The sequence below is a fragment of the Haplochromis burtoni genome, unplaced genomic scaffold (assembly GCF_018398535.1).
Source record: "Haplochromis burtoni strain Fernald_Lab_line unplaced genomic scaffold, NCSU_Asbu1 Contig_115, whole genome shotgun sequence".
NCBI lineage: Eukaryota > Metazoa > Chordata > Actinopteri > Cichliformes > Cichlidae > Haplochromis > Haplochromis burtoni.
In genome coordinates, this window is record NW_024582476.1 from 1,554,902 (window position 1) to 1,576,319 (window position 21,418).

At 42.9% G+C, this 21,418-nt stretch overlaps 1 protein-coding gene across 4 annotated transcripts in view; it reads right to left on the bottom strand.

Moving 5' to 3' along the window:
• Positions 1 to 4,842: 4,842 nt before the first annotated feature.
• mtmr4 (myotubularin related protein 4) overlaps positions 4,843 to 21,418 on the bottom strand; it is a 40,965-nt gene continuing 24,389 nt past the window's right edge. For 3 of the 4 annotated variants that reach the window (XM_042223606.1, XM_042223607.1, XM_042223605.1), the window contains 17 exons: positions 18,935 to 19,051; positions 17,914 to 17,943; positions 17,277 to 17,359; positions 16,509 to 16,675; positions 16,314 to 16,410; positions 14,778 to 14,891; positions 14,491 to 14,681; positions 13,178 to 13,306; positions 12,323 to 12,434; positions 11,710 to 11,905; positions 11,383 to 11,568; positions 10,969 to 11,139; positions 9,759 to 9,913; positions 8,193 to 9,606; positions 7,943 to 8,053; positions 7,733 to 7,821; positions 4,843 to 6,556 (listed from right to left, as the gene is read on the bottom strand). In XM_042223606.1, coding sequence (XP_042079540.1) covers positions 6,379 to 6,556; positions 7,733 to 7,821; positions 7,943 to 8,053; positions 8,193 to 9,606; positions 9,759 to 9,913; positions 10,969 to 11,139; positions 11,383 to 11,568; positions 11,710 to 11,905; positions 12,323 to 12,434; positions 13,178 to 13,306; positions 14,491 to 14,681; positions 14,778 to 14,891; positions 16,314 to 16,410; positions 16,509 to 16,675; positions 17,277 to 17,359; positions 17,914 to 17,943; positions 18,935 to 19,051 — 3,540 coding nt within the window. In that variant the 3' untranslated portion in view covers positions 4,843 to 6,378. The remainder of the gene's footprint in view (positions 6,557 to 7,732; positions 7,822 to 7,942; positions 8,054 to 8,192; positions 9,607 to 9,758; positions 9,914 to 10,968; positions 11,140 to 11,382; positions 11,569 to 11,709; positions 11,906 to 12,322; positions 12,435 to 13,177; positions 13,307 to 14,490; positions 14,682 to 14,777; positions 14,892 to 16,313; positions 16,411 to 16,508; positions 16,676 to 17,276; positions 17,360 to 17,913; positions 17,944 to 18,934; positions 19,052 to 21,418) is intronic. The other variant, XM_005928441.3, reaches the window with a different exon arrangement.

Here is a 21,418-nt window from a genome sequence, read left to right on the forward strand (position 1 = left end):
GATAAAGCACCGCACCGAAAGAAGGTATGATGAGAAAGGGCCAGTATCACTGCAACACGTTGTTGTTTACATTAATATCACGCTCCTGGACTGAGGTTTCTGTGGAAATAGGGGAAATCAGCTAGAGTTAATCAACATTGTTTTTTACTGACTGCTCCACAGGTAGCTCAAGGTGGCCTTCAGGTGATTAAATAATGGTGGGAGGTTCTTAAAAGTACACTGAACTCTCATTTCTCCTTGTCCCTTTTACATATAAGGTTAGACAAATCCCCATGCAGTTACACACATTGTGTATCAGGTTAATGCAGCTCCTGACAGAAGCTGTAGGACACTTACACTCATGACAGTGCAGTATTTAAACCCTTTGCCTGAGTGAATGCATGTGGCAGAAAACTTAGAAAGGGCTGTGTATTTTACACAGTTTGAGGTTTCAACCTGAGCTATAATAAGTCTGTATTTATTATATTTATATTCAAATTTTTCAGCGCATTAGGCTGATCCCACTGAAACTTTTTGATCCCTCAGTAATTACAGCTTAAAATTATGTGTCCTGTTTGGGTTTCAGTATCGAAAAATCAGCTTTTAAAGCTATTTTTCTCACACATGCGGGCTGTTTTCTGCTCAGATCATTGTTTCGCATTCATTAAGGACTACACAGCAATGTATGCAAGAAATATGATGTGCATGCACACCCATGCATGGGTTATAAAATATCATATCTCCCAGGCTAATTTACTTTGAAAATGTGTGAGAAGACACAACAGGACACTTTATCCTACAGAATTAATCTCACCCCAGACCAAAGACTGCACGTGCCCCGTTCAACCTCTGCCTGACCTCCACTCATTGCCAATAAAAGGAGCTCCTATACACAGAGGCACAGCTGAGGTGTGAGCTCACTGCTGTCTCCAACAGTGGCCAGTCTGTGTAAACTCTATAAATAGTGTGGAGCCCTGATCTACTTTGCAGGAGCTGCTACCTGGTACACGGATGAAAGCTGGATCAAAATAAAAACACACTGAACACACAAATCATGTGAAGAGCAGCACTGGGGTCAGTCAGGAGGTCGTGAGTGGAGAAGTGCGACCTTCTTGGACCATGCAGTGGACATGTAAGATGGTGGGAACCCAGCAAAACCACACACCAACAGAAAGCAGAAAAGAAGCAGAATGGAAACACATTTTAATCATTACACTGCAATAGTTGTTGAAAGCTTGGAAGGATCTTCAGTAAATACATTTCTCTGTGTACTGCTGGGGCAGAAGCTCATGGACCCTACCCAGGCTTAAAAGCAGAGCAATGTCTTGCATGCAGTTCAATGCACATAACAGCTGAAGGGATGCTCTTCTGAAGGAAACACAGGGATGGAGAAGAGTAAATGTTTGAAAGAGGCGGAGGGGAAAAAAAGACGTGGTTTATGAAACCACTATCAGCCCATTACAATGCAGCCCTGACACATTTACCAGTACAGATTAGTATCTACTCAACTTGGTGCACGTGACCCTAACCATTCACTTCATGGCTGGGAGGGTAAGTAACTCACTTGTAACTTTATAGACTGAGAAGTTAATAAGCGCACAAAAGCTTCGAAACTTGGGCGTGCCCAGCAGCCATCAAACCTCAACAGGTTTTTTGGATGAAAGGTGAAACGTCTCTGAGAAACCCAGCTGCTGTCATTTCTACTCTCAGAGATACCAAGAATATGTGCTTCATTCATGGGCGCTGGTCACTAAAATTGAAATGGATTCCTCTCAGAGTATTTCTAAACATATGAAATTAAAAAATGTTTCACGAAAACTTGCAACAATGTTAAACAGCAAACAGAAGAGAGGTATGGAGACCATTCATCTTCTTAAAATTTGTTAACACAAACAAGGCAGAATGGATTTTTACAGGGGGAAGAAGAAACAACATCAGGCAGAACAAAGATAAAAAGTTGGGAACAAAATAACTGATGAGGGTTTAAAATGCATTTTCTATGAAATTTCATGACGCTTGCCAGGTTCTTCCTTTGGAGGGATTTTGCTTGGAAAATAAATGTACACTAAAAACTATTTCTAATAATGGTAAGAGCTTAAATTCTCAATGATTGAGAAACTATAGGAAAAACAGACCAAAGTGCCTACATAAATTTTACAGAAGAGGTGTTTTAAAAATCTGTATTTAAAGGAGGGACATACTGACATTTATTTATTTATTCAGAATTTTAAGAATAACAGCTTTAAAGCAAATAACACAAATAACAAATAACAAATAACACCTAAAGGTAATGAAACTGAGAAATATGACACAACAAGTACAATGTATAGAAGGGAATCGCCCGCAAAATCTATGGAAGATCTAGTTGAGACAAATAGACCTTTAATGTGCCTTTTTTGATTTCTTTTTCTTTCTTCTCTAACAGCCTGTTGAATGCCAAAGCATCAAAATCTGAGTTAAGTCTGGACTTTTTGCTTGTTTGTTTGGATGTGGACTTGCTGCTGTGTTTCATTTCTTGCTGGATAACTTAAAGGCACTTGAGCTTGAGGGCATGAGCTGATGGCCGGACATTCTCCTTCAGGATTTTCTGATATAGCGCAGAATTCATGGTTCCATCAATTACAGCAGGCTATTGTACTTTCTACCACCACATTTTCTCTGTAAAGTAGGTTCAGCATGACATGTTTGACTATATTATTCAAAACTGTGTGATTATTGGTATGAATAAAAGCTTGAACATGTTAAAGTGGAAACTTCAATACATTTGTTCTTGGTGCAGTTCACAACAGTCAGTTCAAAGTTTTGCGAGGAAAAAAGCCCAAATTTCTTTTCTGCTTTCTCACAGAATAGATTGAGCTGTCAACTTAATTTACATTCACTAAGTTGGACCCTAGAATAACCTGAGCCTGCATTATTCATCATGCTGAGCAGGTACACTGAAGGACATTGCCAAGAGTCCCTGCTAAAAAGCGTCAAAGAACCTGAATTGATGTTTCTTAGAAACGTTGACACCAGCAGCTCATCTGAAAACAGTGCTTTGCTATGGTGTATGACGGACCTGCTTCATACACATCTTTGTGGTGTGAAGACACAAAACATAATAAGTAGCAAACAATGAAGCCTGCTTCTACAAAAGAAATGACTGTTTCATGTGATAAAGATGAATTTTAGTAACTCTTGAAAGTAGGGAAAGTGAGTAAATCTTTAACAGTGAAATTGTGCAATGAGCCTCTCTCTTAATTCGGTCAAAGTTGCTGCTGAAAACAGACACAACTCTGTTTTTCGCGGAGAAAAAACGCCATCTAGTGGACAAATGCAAAAAAGCACTGAAAGAAGATCCATTCAAATCCATTAATCTCCTTTACTTCGAAAGCTTTTGCTGAATGACACCCTGCAAAGTGTGCATTATATTTCTTATTGTTATCATTATTAGTAGTATACTCCTTTAGATTTTTTAAGGCCACCACTACTTTTATTAATTCACTTATTCAGTTTTTCAAATAAAAAAATAAAATAAAAATGTATTGCAACCTGAAACTGGCTTTTTCCTGTAGATTCAGCTAAAGAAATGGGAACTAACAGGAATGTGTTTTTGCAACAGGCCATCAGTATCAAAGCACTCAACGGTGCTATATGAAATAAGTTCTTTGCCAAGTTGGGTATTTTGTGTTGACAGAAGACTGATTCATCCTTTAAGGCCTTTTTAGTGTGTGAATGATTCCTGGGTTAGTGCTAATTGGCTTAAACAAACAAACATTTCTCTGGAAATGTTCAGGTACCGATGATCAGAACTGGACTAAAAATAAGTGACAAAACAGCCCGTGTCCAGAGAAAACCTCTGGAAGACCTTCAGAAAGACTGAAGAACTATTCAACAACAGCAGTTTAAACATTATAAAAAAGTCTGGCTGCTAATATAAAGAAACAAAATGTAAAGAAAAGAGTGGTGGATCAAAACTTTGTGTGGTGTCCTTGTGGCAGCAGAGATACATCAGTGATACATAACCATTGTTTGGTAACCTTTTCGCCACAGCTTCAAAAGTGTCCATTTTTCAGCCAATCACAGAGCAAGCCTTCCTGATCAGTCTGGTGTCACCAACTCCAGTGACACTCCCCAAGCAGATCACAAAAAAGTACACTCTGCTCACCAAAACAGACACTCTGTGATAGGCCCCCTGGGAGCACATGCCTTTTTGACTGATCTTGATAGGACTCATTCCATAGTATAACTACTAGCCCTACTACCATCTCGAATTCAAGGTCAAATTCCGTGCAATGAGGACATCAGAGACAGGCCACGGAGTTCCCAGCCTCCTCCTTATTGTTAAATCATGACCTCTGAGCTTAACTGAGGAAAGTGTCCTGCAGTATCTTTAGATGTTTAGAGGTTCTTTTGTGACCTCCTGGATGAGTCGTTGATGTGTTCTTGGAGTAATTTTGGTAGGCCGCCTACTCCTTGGTAGGTTCACCACTGTTCCAAGTTTTCTCCACTTGTGAATAATGGCTCACTGGAGTCTCAAAGGCTTAAAAATTATAACTCTTTCCAGAGCGACAGATGTCAGTGACTTTGTTTCTGTGGCAGTAGTCTTTAGATCATACCATGATGTGCTGCTTTTTGAGCTCTTCACTTTGTCAGACAGGTCCCATTAAAACAACAACAACAACAACAAAAGCAAACAAACTGCATTTTGTATTTACTCAGGTCATCTTTATTTAATATTAAAATTGCAAAAAAAAGAAAAAAAAGAAAAGAAATCAAGAAGGGGGCAAATAATTTTTCACAACACTATGGAGGTGATTTAAATACTTATAGACAAAAGAAAATGAGATGCATACTGTAAAAGAAAAAACAAAATACAGGAAACCAGATCCATGATATAATCCTTTATTTTAACCCATGGGATTTCATTTTTACAGTGCATTTCTTTACAACAATAAATCATTAAGTGACAGGTTTTAGCCACCACTACGGATCAGATAACTATGTATGTTACATTTCTGAGCTCCTCAAAGATTTCAGCTTCATAAACACCGTGCAAAAGATTCCAAATATTAGACGATGATAACTACAAAGGTAACGAATCCAGTGATATCTGATTATCCACTGACATTGTTAGCCTCTTGTTATCAAACTCTCAGTTAATCTTTAGTCGTTTCAGTGTTATTAAGCAGCTAGCTATCTGTACCATTAAACATACAGAGAGGTGGCCGATTAGAAACCTGCTGCCATCCATAACAAAGAAATATCCTTTGAAAAGAAAAGAAAAAGAGAGAGAGAGACAAAACAAAATATGGCACCATTGTCTCAACAACCAGTAGACAAACATTTTTAAGGGGACTGTTGCCAAACTACCCTTAAAAACAAAAACCTAAGAGCTCTGTTCAGTCCTCAGCATGTGGAGGAGTCAGTCAGATGGACATAGAGCTTTATGTGGACACCAAGCCATTCGACTAGAGGAACATCAGCACAACCCTTCAGTCACATCTTCCAAGCACCTTCAAATGACTCATCTGAAGAAGACTTCACAGAAACCTGCTGCCTCCCACCCTCATTCTGTCCCCGCAAAACCACATCAGTGTGTGCCACACATCCCTCAGAGCGTTGCACCGCGACTATACCAGAGAAAAGCATAGATAAAACACACAACCACATCGACTGTGCACATACAGAACACACTGCAGCAATGAACATGTACACGACCTACCAAATGCACGTTAACATAAACCCAGTCCAGTTATCCATCACATGTTACATTCAGGCTCCGAGAGGACAAAAAAAAACAACAACAGCAAAAAAGATGCAATGGCAAAGTAAACAGCAGATTTCTCCCTTTTGCTCAAGTTTGGTCACAAGTGCCCTCCATTACATGACAGCTAGTAGTGCACAAAATAAGAATACAAAATTAGACTTTTAAATACTGTAGCAGCATTTCTTTTCTTTTAAAGTTGAAAGCCTCCAGTAGTACAGGTACAGGCTTTGGAGTCCCCCGACACGTGGAAGGGTGAGCGATTGTCCTCTGAACTGCGAGACGGTGTCCGTCAGGAGGGTGCAGGTGTTTGGTACTAAAAGGTGTGTGGACAGGTTGGAGATGTGTCTCAGGCGGGGGCACCACTAGAGGACTGAGCCGTGTGGAGGCAGCAGGACGCTGCGGCGCTTAGGCCTAAAAATGTCTTTGACCAACCCCCTCCTCCACCTGCTAGCATGCCTTAGCAATCCCTCCTATTACAGTCTATACGTACATCTCCGTTTTTAAAGCCCAGCGTCCCAAAGAGTAACAACTGCTCCTCATTCCCGCCCCTGCAGCCAAACTACAGCTGATTGGCGGTAAAAACAGCGCACAGCTCATCAGTCCCATACGAGCAGGACAAAGCCGAGGCGACAATGCTTCAGAGGTTTCTCTCAGCTGGAGGCTGTAGCGATGGCCTTCTTAAGCTGCTGGCTACGGATCTCGCGGGTGCGGGACTCGAGGAGCAGGTCGTGGCAGGTGTTGCACACCAACACGGGGTCGTAAAGCTGCTGGTCTGGGATGGGAAGCTTCAGGTGACAACAGTCTTTACAGAACACATTACCACAGTTCCTGAAAATGGAGAACACATGTAACGTTATTAATAGGACAAATAATATTTGATGTGAAGGTTTCTAAGACATTTTAGATACCAAACGTATAAGATTTCAAAATAAAAGATCCTCAGGACCCAGAGAGGGCAAAAATGAAAAGGCTAAATGCAGATTATGGATTGATGAGCAGCACAAACAGCTTTCCGCTTCTTCCTGAAGCACATTTAAAGGTCTTTTCACACATGGCAACTTTACTGCATTCCATCCGTCTCTATTGCATTTGGGAACAGAAACACAAGTCATTGTTTACATACATTATAAATCAGCTGATTCTATTTATTACATGTTGGAAAACTTGCTGTGTTTAAGTTACATAAAAAATGGATCTAACAGTTGAACACATGCCCTGCTCAGAGTGCTGCTCTGCCTGTGAATATGAATTTTCCCCCCTGCCTAAAATGTCTCAGTGGAGCATATAATTAATTCCCCAGTGAGTCAAGAGCCTTTGATGCTGAAACCAAAGCTTGGAAAATGCACAGCAAATTGTCTTTTAAAGGCATGCTGCTGCTTTGGCAGAGTCACTGTGCAACTAAAGAGTGCAGAGAGAAACAGGCATACAAAATATACAAACACAGCCAGCTTTTAAAAGGAAACACTCAGATCTCTTAGGCAAGTGCTAATCGTGAAGCAGCTTCACTTCAAATGCGAAAAAATATTAAGGCTTAAATGTTAAAAAGAATTTGCACAGCATTTGGAAAATGTACTTATTCTTTCTTGTTCAGAGTGAGACGATGAGACTAATCTTGTACTTGATGTTAACCAGCAGCTGCTCAGATTAGCTTAGCACAAAGACTGAAAACCGGCTGAACAGTTTGTCTGGTTTTATTCAAACAGCAACCAAATTTGCCTTCAAAACTGCGCCAGAATAAAAGGAATAGCTGAGCACATAATTGCCCAGTAACACAGCAACAAGATGCTTTCACACTGCTGACAGCTAGCATTAGTTAACCTGAGCTAACAGGCTTATGGCTGAAGCTTCACATCTACTTTCTTAATCTGAGCAAATACGTAAACACAAATATTTCCACACTAATATTAATCTAGTCTAATCTTGGCATTTATCTATTTTTTCCTCCAAGTTTGAGCACTTGTTGGAAAAATTAACAACAAAAAAGAAACACAATGAAGTCTCTACCTGCAGTGGTGACGTCTCTTGGCTATCCAGAACTCACAGTCACAGTTGAAACAATGGGAGGCCATGTGGTCGGGCACCCACCTCGTAACCTACACACAGAGATAGGTATCAGAAAAGTGTGAGACATAGCTCTGCTCCTGGACATGCAAGTGAGAAGTGAGTGGGAACAAGAAAGGAAGCGTGAAGACAGAAGCTCTGTAGGACACTCACCTCAGTGTCCCTGGGCTCCACTCGATCCCAGCTGCCCTCGGACAGACGGTCCTCGCTGTGGGTAGACAGAGAATCTTCCTCATTGCTGTTGTCTGACTCACGCAGACATGTCTAAGGAGAGAACAGAATGAGATCAGAGGATGGATACAAATAAGAACTCTTCTGAAAATAATTGAGAGTAAATACTCTGAAGACAAGGAGAAATGCTTTTAGCTCTTTCAGTAAAGTCTGTGCTTAAAAAGTCACTCACAATGTCATCCTCGTACTCGACGTATGGCTCTGAGGGAGGGGTGCCATACTGTTGACTCTCAAGCCTCATCTGCAGCTGTCGCACCTGCTGTCGCAGCACCTCAACCTCCTGCTTGTAACCCGCCTCGATCTGACGCAATCTCTGCTGCACGGCATCCATCGGCACAGGCAGCCCATCGTCATCCAGGTAAGCCAGGGCCTGGGGAGGTGGTGGCGAGCTGGAAGCTGAGGGTGAGGAATAAGAGGCTGGCAGGAGCTGATGGGCTGCCAGTGAGTAGCTGGTGAGGGCAGCAGGCCCACACAGTCCAGTGTAGCCTGCACTCCTGGTAGGCCATCCAGTCTGCAGCGCACTGCTCGGACAACAGAGAGCCTCCCTGCGGCAGCACTGCGAGCCATTGGCAATGGCAAAGCCCTGGGCGCGGAGGAGTTTACTGGCAAGCCGGCGGCTCTGGTGGATGTTGGGGTGCTGGCCCCGGCTGGCACCAGAGGCAGACTGGACCAGACCCTGGACACTCTCCCAGTGGGAGCTGAGCAAGCACAGGTCCGAGAGCTGGCTCTGGGAGATCAGAGGGCGAGCAGTGACCTGGATGCAGTCTATAGGAGCTGCCGCTAACACGCGCTCTCTTCCACTCGCCCCATTTGTCCTCGTGTCCTCCTCCTCCTTCTGGGGTTGAGCTTGTGGCTGAAACTCAGGCTGCTCCTCATCATTCAAAGTATTCTGCGTAAATTCCTGGGTCACTGCGGAGGGCGAGTTGGGGGGATGATCATTCTCACCTGTAAGAGTCTCAGTGGAGTCCCCCATGGGAAGGAGTGGTGTTAGCTGCTTTACAGCCAGCAGGCTCTTTGACTGACTATCAATTTGTCCTTGAAATACCGAGGTTGGTGTGTTGGCTGCAGGTTGAGTGCTTTTGCAGGGCAGAGGTAAGCAGGGCTCTGATTTATGAGTGGGTGATGGTATACTCTCAGCAGTCCTACAAGGGCTCTCAGCCTCCATTGGAGCTTGTTGGAGTGGAGTATCTGTGATCTGATGCAAAGCTTGCATGAGGGCAGGAGTGGAAAAGGCAGTGTGAGCAAGTGTGACATCCTCACTGAGGGGGACAGGTGAGAGGGGCAGGGAAGGCAGGGGCTGCGTAGTGAAACAGGGTCCATCCACAGCCTCTTCAGCACCCACTACACCTGGGACAGCTTCTGGAGTCGGATGCACAGATTGTCCCTCTCCACTGTCCACCGCAGTGTCAGGTATGAGCTCGTTGGAGCCTTCTACAGCGGGTTCTTCCACAGCAGGTGAGGGCTCCAGTGCAGAGCGACCCTCCTGGCAGTGCTTGTTGAGATTGGGGTCGCTCGACGTTCGTGTCAGGGGCATCCCATTCTCAAAAGCTGACAGAAGGTCATCCATGGAGCGGGTCTTAGGAAGTCTGTAAATCACCAGTACATACAGATCTTATTTTTTAATGTGTATAAAATGCAGTAATACAGTTCTCCATTTTGAACTCTAGAGGGCAGTCTGACTGTTTGCCATAACATTACTAGTCAGACTGCGGCAATAGTATTGTTCAGACAAACAGACCTGTCCAGGGAACGGGAGGTAAGCTCATCTCCTGTGATGGAGGGCGGGAGGTAGAGATCCACAGAATCATCCACAGCAGTGCAGGGGGAGGAGGTGGGCAGGTAGACAGCTGTCCACAACTGTAGTGCCCGAGTATGGCAGACTGGCTGCAGCACCTGGCAGACAAATGCACCGGGAGGATAAGTACATAGTAATGGCATCTAAGATCCAAACTCTTTGAAGGTGCATCAGAAAGGATGGCAGGGAAAGTAGGATAGATTTAATCTTTAATCATACTGAAGTTCAAAATTGGAGTCACATTATCCATTAATCAAAACACTTATTGTGCTCACTGAGATCGTGACTGAAGATTATGATCATTACTATGATCAACTGTTTCCTTCAGCAAGTCACCTCACTGAACACTAACTGAAAAGCACAGTGGCTTTAAAAGGAAACACTCAGGAAGCAACTTCCAGCTGCAACTATACTAAACTACAGGGTGGGCCATTTATATGGATACACTGTAATAACATGGGAATGGTTGGTGATATTAAAGTCCTGTTTGTGGCACATTAGTATATGTGAGGGGGCAAACTCCTCAAGATGGGTGGTGACCATGGTGGCCATTTAGAAGTCGGCCATCTTGGATGCAACTTTTGTTTTTCCAATAGGAAGAGGGCCATGTGACACATCAAACTTATTGGTAATGTCACAAGAAAAACAATGGTGTGCTTGGTGTCAACGTAACTTTATTCTTTCATTAGTTATTTACAAGTTTCTGACCACTTATAAAATGTGTTCAATGTGCTGCCCATTGTGTTGGATTGTCAATGCAACCCTCTTCTCCCACTCTTCACACACTGATAGCAACACTGCAGGAGAAATGCCAGCACAGGCATCCAGTATCCGTAGTTTCAGGTGCTGCACATCTCATATCTTCACACCATAGACAATTGCCTTCAGATGACCCCAAAGATAAAAGTCTAAGGGGGTCAGATCGGGAGACCTTGGGGGCCATTCAACTGGCCCACGACGACCAATCCACTTTCCAGGAAACTGTTCATCTAAATGGCCACCATGGTCACCACCCATCTTGAGGAGTTTGCCCCCTCACATATACTAATGTGCCACAAACAGGACTTTAATATCACCAACCATTCCCATTTTATTACGGTGTATCCATATAAATGGCCCACCCTGTACAAAAGCTGTGAAAACCGGCAGGTACCATGTCATGAGAAGGGATGTAGAGGAAGTTCTGGAAGTTCTTGTTTGCTGTGCGAAGCAGAGACCACACAGAGCAGGTGCGTTTGTAGATATTCTTTGCCTCCCTTTCACGAGCGTTGTTGCACAGAAACGTGCCGTAAAGACACGAGTATGTGTGCTGCACCAACTTGACCTGGACATGTGAAGAAGATGCATCAAGTCAGGCCTTTAATTACAGCACTGATTAACTTTAACTCTCATTGTCGGTGTGTGTGAGACAGCTGACTGATGTGAAACATGACCATGTGACCCAAGACTTTATTCATTAGGCCAAATGTGTGGTTTCATGTAATCCTGGCCACTTTTTGAAGTTTAAAGAACATGTAGAGATTAATGCGTAAGACAGACTAGTATAGAGTGCTGTCCAACCACCCACCAGGAAGGCCTCGTTGAACTCAAACAGGCAGGGGAACTGTTTGAGCAGCTGGTGAACACAATCCAGCCACTGCAGGAAGACGGGACACTGCTCGCTCACATCGTCTGAGTTCTCCTGGTGGCCACAGCGGTCCCCAAACTTATGACCAAAGTCCAGCCATTCCGTCTCTACGAGCACCTGGAAACCCTGTGGATAGCACAGAAGTCAGTACCAAAAGCAACAAGAGAATCCAGCAAAATAAGTGCTTACCATATCTATGAGAATATGCCTGCATGTCATCTAAAAATCAAATACATTAGATTAATACTGAACTGTGCAGATGCTCACCTCTAATGTCCTGTAGTAGGGGTCCAGCAGGACCTTGGCGAGGGCTACAATCTGAGGCGTGCGGTCCCACCCGTCTGAGCAGTGTACCAGGACAGGACGACCGTCCCGCTCGACTGCTGAACATACCAGAGTGGCAGCCTTCAGCATGACCGACAGGTGCTGCAGCCAACGGGTGCTCTCCAGTGCTGAAAGCCAGCTGGAAACACGAGAGGGGGTTGATTAGGCAACAACTAACCTATATGGAATATGTCATAACTGAGGTAATCTGAAGACTGGATACAGCATAGATTGGGTTATTTGGGTTAGCTATGACAGAGCAGGGAGGCACCTCTCTGGAGGCCTTTCTGCTTCACTTCACACATTCGATGTAAAATACACACAGCTGACGTATTGAAAATGCATGTAAACATGGGAACAAACGGACAGCCATAACACACATGTGCTGTTGGTTGACGTGTACAGACAGACAGCTGGCAAGCCCAGCAGGAACAGGACTGTGTTCCTGTGCGGTGTTGCCTTACTGTGTGGTGAACCCACTAAAACAGAGAAGGTGGAGGGAGGTGCAAATGAGGCCAGAGCCGCTCAGAGAGAAAGGTCACATAGATCGACTTACTTTCCTGGATCGGGGATCTGACTGCAGACAGCCCTGAGAGCCTGGAAACTGTTCCGGATAGCATGGATGTTGGCCATTCCCATGAACATGACCTCACAGCTGGGGTAGTACTCTGAATACAAACAAACAACAATTTGCTTTCAGTGCAACACTCATAGTCATCTAACAGTGACTGTGTGTAGTCACTGGTAGCAATAACATTGTCCATTTAGTCAAACTGGACTGCACTAAATGTGTTAGCAAGTCACTGTAGAGAGAGGGGATTGTTTCCAGAATGGAAAAGCAGCACTTTGTTAAACAGATGTGTGATCAAAAGCTACACGAAGAACATTTTAAACTTGCTCTGTAAAGGATGATTTCTATAAGACAGGTCTAACAACATGAGCACTGACAAGAATTAAAGTGTGTGCAAAAGCTACAAATCACAACCAATATCCTCTAAACTGCCATCATAGCAGAGCCTATCTGAAAGCCATTAGTTTTAAATATTCAAGCTGATCAAGAAAAAGTTGAATTATGATATAATTACCCATATACTTGTCCAGCTGGCTTTAGTATTATTCAAATTGTTTCTGCTTGTTACATAAGTAATTAAAAAATAATTAAGCTCCATAGAGCTGAGAGGAATTATAAAGTTGGATATTAAAATTATGTTAAGTCACCACAAGCAGGCAATTTTAGAGTACTGAGTAAAAACACTGTTTTACTTCTCACCGAGTTTCCTGTCTGCTTGACTCAGTAGAATCAGACGCCAAATGATACACACACACTCCAGATAAGGTTCACAGATGACAATGTTTCTAGTTTAATTTGACTTTTTGAAGATGGTGCAAAATGTTTTGGGATTATGCCAACCTTCACATTCGCAGCCTCCGCCCTTAGCTCGGTTAGCCACTGCAGCAGTGTATGAGCGAGCATCCAGAATCAGCAGCTTCTGTGTCACAGTGTTGTCATTGCAGCTGGAGCCGCCCGTCAGAGATGAGTCTGGGGAAAGAGAAGATTCTGATCATTATGAGCAGACAGTGTAATGCGAATCGACCTGCCAGGGAAAGGAAGAAAGAGAAAGTGTGAAAGGAGGAGGACGGTGTCAAGAAGGGAAGGGAACATGATTAAGAGAAACTGACTCTATTTGTAACCTACTGAAAATCAATATCTCCTCATGATGAACACCACTGTGTTACCTGGTAAGTCAAGAAGCCTCCTTCCCACAGCTTCTGCAGAGAAAGACGACTGGAACTGAAATACTTCTCTCTGCACCCTTCTCTAATTGTGTTAAAAGCTCTTTTATCACTTTCTGTAATTTGACATATCTGTGTGTTCCTTATAAGTTAATATGGAGGGGAAAAAAGGAAAGCAAAACCACTGAAAAAGATACAGAGTTGGTTTTCTGAACTGTGAAAGCTGTGCTGACAACTACTTTCTGTAACTCACAATAACTACAATGCAGCAACACTGATGCATGTACTTTCTGTTAAAAAGGAGAACATCAGCAATGGAAAAAAACAAAAACAAAACACATTCCCAGCCCTGTGAATGCTTGCAAAGCTCTGAAAACACCAGAGTCCTAGCTATTAGCGGCTGTTTACAACCTGGAAATTTAGTGATCTCCTCTCAAAGTTCAAAGTGCTGATTAAAAAGCAGCTAATTAAATTTATGGTGTGCACAATAAAAGCGATTCATGTTAATCAGCTACCTTTATACTTTAAATTGGTGATGATGTATTTATGTATTTGCAGGTATTATTGAAAATGCAGTTACATTACAATTTATTATGTGTTGGTTCTCTTGGAAGTAAAAGTTGATAATTAAACAACAGATAAATGCATCTCTTTCTCTCTGGTCAAAGTTTGTGAAAGAAGTCTAGAGTTAGAGAGTGTTTGGCCAGGTTTGCACAGCGTGATCTGCTGTTATGTGTCTGGATGACTGCAGAGAGAGAGAGTCTGTTTCAGACACTCACTACTGGAAGCACTCTGTTTGGTATAGGTGTGTGGGCTGCCTGAGTAGACTGCAATATGATGCGATCACTAGCTGTGACTTTAAGAAAACGAGTGAATTTAGACCCTGGATGGTTTAATTTGACAAACAGGGTCATCGTGTAATGCAGAGATGTGCAAATGGATGAGGAGTGCAAGTATGGACGTGCAAAGAAAATCAAACAGCAAGATTACCAAAATCACCATCGGAAGAGTCAGTAGCTTCCCCGCGTTGTCGATTTGTTTGTGCACCCTTGGTTCCGCTGTCCATCTGACAGGCCTTAGCGATGGACGTAACTAGATACTCATCATCTGTGTTCCTCCAGCCCCACCAGCTAATCTCAGGCTGGCTACAGCGGGCGATCACTGCCCCGTTCTTCTGGTGCCTGGAAACGAAGGTTACAGAGTTAATTAACCTAAAATGATGGATTTTCTTCAGCTTGCACCCATATAAGCTGGAGAAAACATGCACACAAAGTTACCTGTAGACCACCACTGGGATCCTCTTCCAGGATCTAAAAGAAGCCACACTCTCCAGCTCCTTGTCAGTGATCCAGATTGGAATCAGAAGCTTCTGTGGGTAGCTGGAGCACAGCCTACAGGATGAACAGGTAGTTAGAGGTTCTAAAGCATAGGTGTCAAACTCTGGCCCGCGGGCCACATTTGGCCCGCAGCCAAATTACATTTGGCCCACGAAGCCATACCAAATTACTATTAGAGCTGGCCTACTGGTATTATACAGCTAATATATATATATTGTTTAGTATTAAGCTTTGCTTGTTCCATATTCAGTTTTTCAGCAAAACGTGTTTGAGTCCATAAGAAAAGATTCATTCTTATATCTGGAGGAATAAATATATTTCAATAAATATTAATGTTAGCCCGCGACTTTGTTCCAGTTTTGAATTTTGGCCCACTGTGTATTTGAGTTTGACACCCCTGTAAAGGAAGTTTTAAAACAGTTTATAATGCTGCATTATCTTTTGATGAGGAAAACCAAGATGAAACTGGCTGCAAAAGCACATTCCCTAAAATGTTCTGGTTTTCAGGGTCACTGCAGCATCAATATCTCAGCTAGACCAGAAAACAAATCAGAAACGTCCATCTGTCTCTGCTTTCTCCTCTTTCTCTCCCAGGATACTTTCTTCAAATTCTATTCACTTGCTCTGTGTGTGTGTACGAGAGAGAGAGACTGTGTGTGTGTGTGTGTGTGTGTGTGTGTGTGTGTGTGTGTGTGTGTGTGTGTGTGTGTGTATAAAATACAGTGCTGAGTCATGGGCCTCAGCAGGCTGTGACTTGTTTAATTAGCCAGTTGTCCTATGTGTGTGTGTGTGTCTGTCTCAGTGGGGTGTGTTCTCCTGGGCCCTCCATACAGACTGACCTTTTTTTTTTGTAGCATTTATTTACCCAGACTGCAAAGGAGACCCCGATGTGCAGGTGCACACACTCATACACCCATTCAGTCTATTGTTTCTACTAGGGTGACTGCCTTAATACAGTTTATCTTAGGCTGAACTACCCAACCTGGTAGCCTCAGCGCGCTGTTTGTTTCAATGACAGGGGAAATTGCAGCTTTAAAGACATCCTAGATTAGCCATTAGCTTGTCTTGTTTAAAGTGTACCTATTGGACATCCATTAATCAATTAAGACTTCTAGTCACAGTGGACGATGATGAAAACATCAAAGTCATATATCTAAAAGATGTGGAATTTGCTTCTAGGTGTTGCCTTTCACTTTGAGGTACCCTTTTCTTCCCTCCCATCCCTGGTGACACTCTCATTCTGAAAAACCTTGGATCTCATCAAAAAGTAACTAACTCTAAAATTCTGACACTTATATTACCAACCAGAGTTCCCACTCTGGCAGAGCTCTTAGAAATCTCACAGAAACACTGCCATTCACCGTCAACTATCCAATCATTACTCTTTATCATGACACCATTCTATACTACTAAAACTAGATGCAGTCATCAGGATATACCTGCTGTGCTTTTCATGGTTAAGCATCAGTGACATACTTGTAGTTGCAGTTGATATCAGACACTCTCCAGATGTTTTGAGTATCGAAGCCCATCCTCTTGACCTCCATTTCCATTCTCTGACGTACATGATCACCTACAAACACACACATAGAACATGGTGCGAGGGTATAAATGAAAAATGTCCTCTCAAACATTTACTTGTTCTAAAACTGTGAACGAATGTGTGTGAACCTGGGCGACAAAGATGAAGGTGCTGATCTTCATCGTCAGCGCTGCCTCCTAGACACCACGCGTGATAGGCCAGGGCGAACAGGTCCTCCAGCCGTGATGGGTGTGCTATGGCCCGGTTCAGACGTTTGACCCACTCCTGGCACTGCTTGAACGTTGCAAAGTGGCATCTGTGGAGATTAGAAAGATTAGTGAGATCCAACAAACCCTTCATGCACTGGGGACTAGGAGAAAAACAAAACAAGACAAATCAGCTGTTCTGTGATTTTCCAGCCTTTAAACCAGAGTAGTAATGTGGTTGCTTAATAATGTGGAACCAAAATGCTGCTGGGCACATCTGCTACCGAGTATGCGACAGTTCCACTGGTTTTAAACTGTTCATGAACACAAAGATGAGAATTTACCAACACCCTTTATTACCTTTGAAACCTTAGTTTCAAAAAAGTATTACCTACATATTATTTTACATTTCCTATCTAAGGTGTGACAGTGCGTCACAAGTTGTAGTCATTGATGATTTCAGTCACAAGTACAGTTCTGCAAAAACACATAATTTGACTTTTCCTCCATGTCAACTCCTTTTACATTATTGCTTAATTTGATCTCAAGTAAGTCAAACTGAACTCCAAATTCGGTCAGTCTGTTGTTATGTGTACAATTTACAATTGGTAATGTGTACAGTTTCCTAAATGAACCCATAGTATTACTCATTCAAATGTGTATCAGAGTACTGTGCTGTAAGAGAGTGTAAGAGTGAGGGGCTCTTCTTACCTGACAACTTTAGAGTCTTTGCAAATGATGTGCAACTGGAACATATCTCTGCTCTCTACACTTTCTATCAGCCTGAGAGGCACCTGCAGAGGGAGACAGAGAGCACGTGCATTTAGCCTGATGGCCCACTGTGTGAGCAGACAGCACACTGGCAGAGAAATTACCACCCTCTGGTCTAGTACAGACTGTATCCAGGTTAGACACACTAAGTAAACCTTTAACCTGACTGCAGAGGAACAAAAGGCCACACTGGTGTTCCAACTTTGCCTCTAGAACTGTTATGATACCATGTGACAGCTACAAACCTGCCGTCTCTTATGCTTTTCAAGCAGGTAAGTGGTACTTTAGAGTACGATGTTAATGAACCCCCGACGAGGTTTAAAAAATCCCTTATGGACAAACCTTTGAGCATAAGGACTATGTATGCGCACTTTTTTACAAATAATGGCCAGTTTAATTCAAGAGAAAGAGTGCTGGCGACACAGTCATTTCACAAAATGATTAATCCATCTACCACTCTGCTGAATGTAAATTACAGTTTGGCCTCAGTGCATCCCAATCATGTAAAGTGAAGAGGAGCTTAATGACAGCTGTCTAGACTATGGCAGAGGGTGATGTTTTATCATATGGTACTCACAGATATGTCAATGTCCACACCTGGGTAGGTCTAAAACACAGTGACACCATGGAGCACAGACAAGGAGAGAAGGAGGGAGGGAAGAAATAAGACAGGAGGAAATGGAAAAAAACAAAACAACAAACTATTAAACCCAAAAAGGAGGCATTGGGAAATGAAGAGTTAAAAGGAAAGTAAACACCAAAGAGGCTGCGAGATGAAAAGACAGCCGAGCGCATCACGCTGTGCACTATTTGTAGCACATGGCCAAGTCAAATGGAAATCATGACGAGAAAGACAAACACAGGCGGGAGTAAAGGGCAAGAAAACAGCTTAAAAGTAAGAGGCTGTAAAAAGTTGTGAAGGGGAGGTGTGGGTGAAAGGTTGTTTGCTGGCATTCATACAGTTCATGTGTGCTTCTGGGGTCAAGGCAGGAGTCTGTCTAAGTAGGAAATCAGTTTGATAAGGACTGTTAGTCTGTGACATTTGAACTTTGTGTGGTAATCTCACTCTCCTCTGCTTAAAGTTAAGGTGAGGACGTGCCTCGGTGATTGGCCCTCGCCACCTCCTTCGTTTTTAAAACTGTCATCTTTTCCAGAAGCTGAATCCTTCTGGAAAAGATGACATGGATTTGGGAAGAAGGATTTTCATTGCCAGTGAATGCAAACAACCAGCCTGTTTGTATTTGAGCAAGGCCTGACGTCAGCAGGAGCGAGCTGGTGGAGAGCACTGCCAGCCTGGATGTCACATTAAACCTTTGTGGTTTCAGGATTAGAGGGTCTAGTGCTCCTGTGATTTCACCTTGGTACAAACAACTACATGCCAAGTAAGCTAAAAGTGCTCAATGGGTACCCCATTGAAAGTTTATTTGCCTTGTTGCCACAGTTATTTCTTAATGAAAACTTATATGGGGGAAGGGAAAAAGTCTAATTGCATCCAAACCAAACATCCTTCCCTCTCCTCTGCTGGTGGCATAGGGCTCTGGCAGAAGTGACAGTTCTGTGATTCTTTGTTAGGTTTGTTGTCAGAGACATGCACTCACATTGATGACTGAGTCCTTGAACTTGATGTGAAGTCTGTAGTTAGAAATGGCAATGATGGCTTCATCAGCACGGCCAAGATATTCCACACCTTCCCCCTGAAGAACTGGGAACGGCACCTGCAAAGACCCAAAAACAATGGAACTGTTTAAGTCTCATGTGCATGAAACATTACACCAGCACGCATTTAACAGCTTTATTAAATCTACTGGAAGTCTAATCCTGACAGAACATATTATGTTAATGCTGCGTCCTCAGTTTTGGTGCAACTCATTCTAAATATTGATTGTGGGAATGTCATTTTTGGACAATGACAAATTAAATTTAACTTGGTCAAAAAAAAGAAAAAAAGTAATCTCAGAGCAAAACAGCAAGATATGTGACATGATCTGTTAAGCTCCTTGTCATACTTTTAGAGGTACTTAAACTCAAATATCATATTGGCACGGCATTTCATTTTTATAAGCAATACCCAGCATAGCTGACAGCTTGTGATCATCCTGTCAGAGTAATATTGAAGATAAAAGAAAAAGAAGGACATGAGAAAAAGCGTGCATGTGTAGCTGTCCAATTAGGGCATATGAGTTTTACAGAAGAGCCTTTGTTAGCACAGAGGGGCTTGTTGGTAGGAGGGAGACTGTCTGCTCCGGTGTAGAGGGAGAGGGATCCCAAACTGTCCATTAACATTCCATGGCCATTTGATTAGTCGCAGCCAAGCCCTGGCTTCAGCCGCAACGAGACCCCTACATTAAGGTAATTGCTTCCCAACAGAGGTTAACAGAACATTTTTCATTTCATTCTGAGGCAGGGTATTATCTTAAAAGTCGACAGAGTGGAAGAGACACATGGTTGCACGTGCCAACTCCTAAAACATCTTTTCATTTATCTAAAACCGGAAGCTTTTAATCAGTTTCAGACCAGCTGCTCTTGTTGTTATTCTGTTTACTTTATTGCTTTTTCGATATAATTAAAAAAAGATGCACTGAAACAAAAGATCTTGAATAAATGGTGTTGACCAGGAGCACAAGTGTCAGATTATAAAAGAACTTTGTGAAACACTCTCGGCTTGGTGATGAACTGGGGGACTTTGTTAGGCCCATTCCGTCTTGACTAAAACACACTTTTTTTCCTTAGTTGTCACTTGGATGCGATTGGCACGAGCACAGTTATTGTGCTATGGCTGCTTCAAACTAATGAAAAGTGCGACACTGGTCTTGTTGTTGAGTTGCTAAGTAGTGAGGAAAGTGTTGCTTAGAGACAACATTACCTCATTCTGTATTAGCATGCACTGCTGAGTCATGCTGAAGAGGACCCACTAGTGCATGTTAAAAAAAGACAACATGCAGCAGAGCAAATGCAAGGCTATAGCAGGCCCACTTGAAACAGCTAACACTGCTGAAAGAAGAGCTCCACAGCACAAAAAGCTAAATGTGACCGATATTCCCATCACTCCATCTAGTCCAACAGACTATTTACTCTCATGCCAAATTGCATAAAACTCTAAAATAAAGCAGGACTATTATGTAGAAATCCCATCGAGTGGTAAGAGGTCAAAAGATGTTGATGATGGCTGATCCATAAAAATGTTTTGTTTTGTTTGTTTGTTTTTTTTTTAAAAAAAGCCCTGATATTTATCACTGCACCTGCTGCTCATCAATAACTGAAAACTTCCACATGAATCGAGACAGGAAGCATGACGAGGGGAAAAAAAGTGTAGCTTAAACTGGGAAATGGAGCACATAGTACTCTGCGCTCAGACATCAGCAGAGCCAAATATAGGCAGCAGCAGCCCCCTCCTTCTCGGCACAATAGCGCGGGACTTTGAAATATTTTTGGGATTAAAATATTCCAGTTTTTCAACTGTCCTCCTGTCCTTGAAAGTGACAGGAGGACAAACGGTGCTGACACCTAGGTTGAGCTTAAAAACCATGTAGCTACTGACTGAGGAAAAGGACTGAGGATACCGTTTTACAATATATAAAAGGAAAACGCCACAAAAGCAAAGGAAAGGTATACGATTTCATTAAATACTGGCTCAGTGGCAGTAGAAATAAAGATATTCAGGTAGAGAGTGTACACATTTATCTGCTGTGGAAAAGACTTGAAGTGTGTTGCTAGAAGTGCCATAGTTAACATGCTGTACAGACTGCAAGCTGCATTAAACAAGCTGTGCTCCAAAAGTAGGTGCATGAGTCACTGGCAGCCAGCAAGTGCAGCATAAGATACTGTGTCACGTTTCCTCTATGAAGCCTTCAGCAGCAGAAATATGACGAGAAAGAGGGGGAGGGAGGGTGAGTCGAAAGCCCCATTTAAAGAGGAAAAAAAAGAAAACACTGACTTGTGAGTCGTGACTTCCGGTTTAAGCAGCCTGCCTGTTAGGACATGCACGTGAGCAAATGTACGCGCAACTGAAAGCATGCTCCATGACTTGCACGCACGCAGGAGGGAAGGCAGTAGGGTAATAAATACAGTGGGGTGGGGAAATG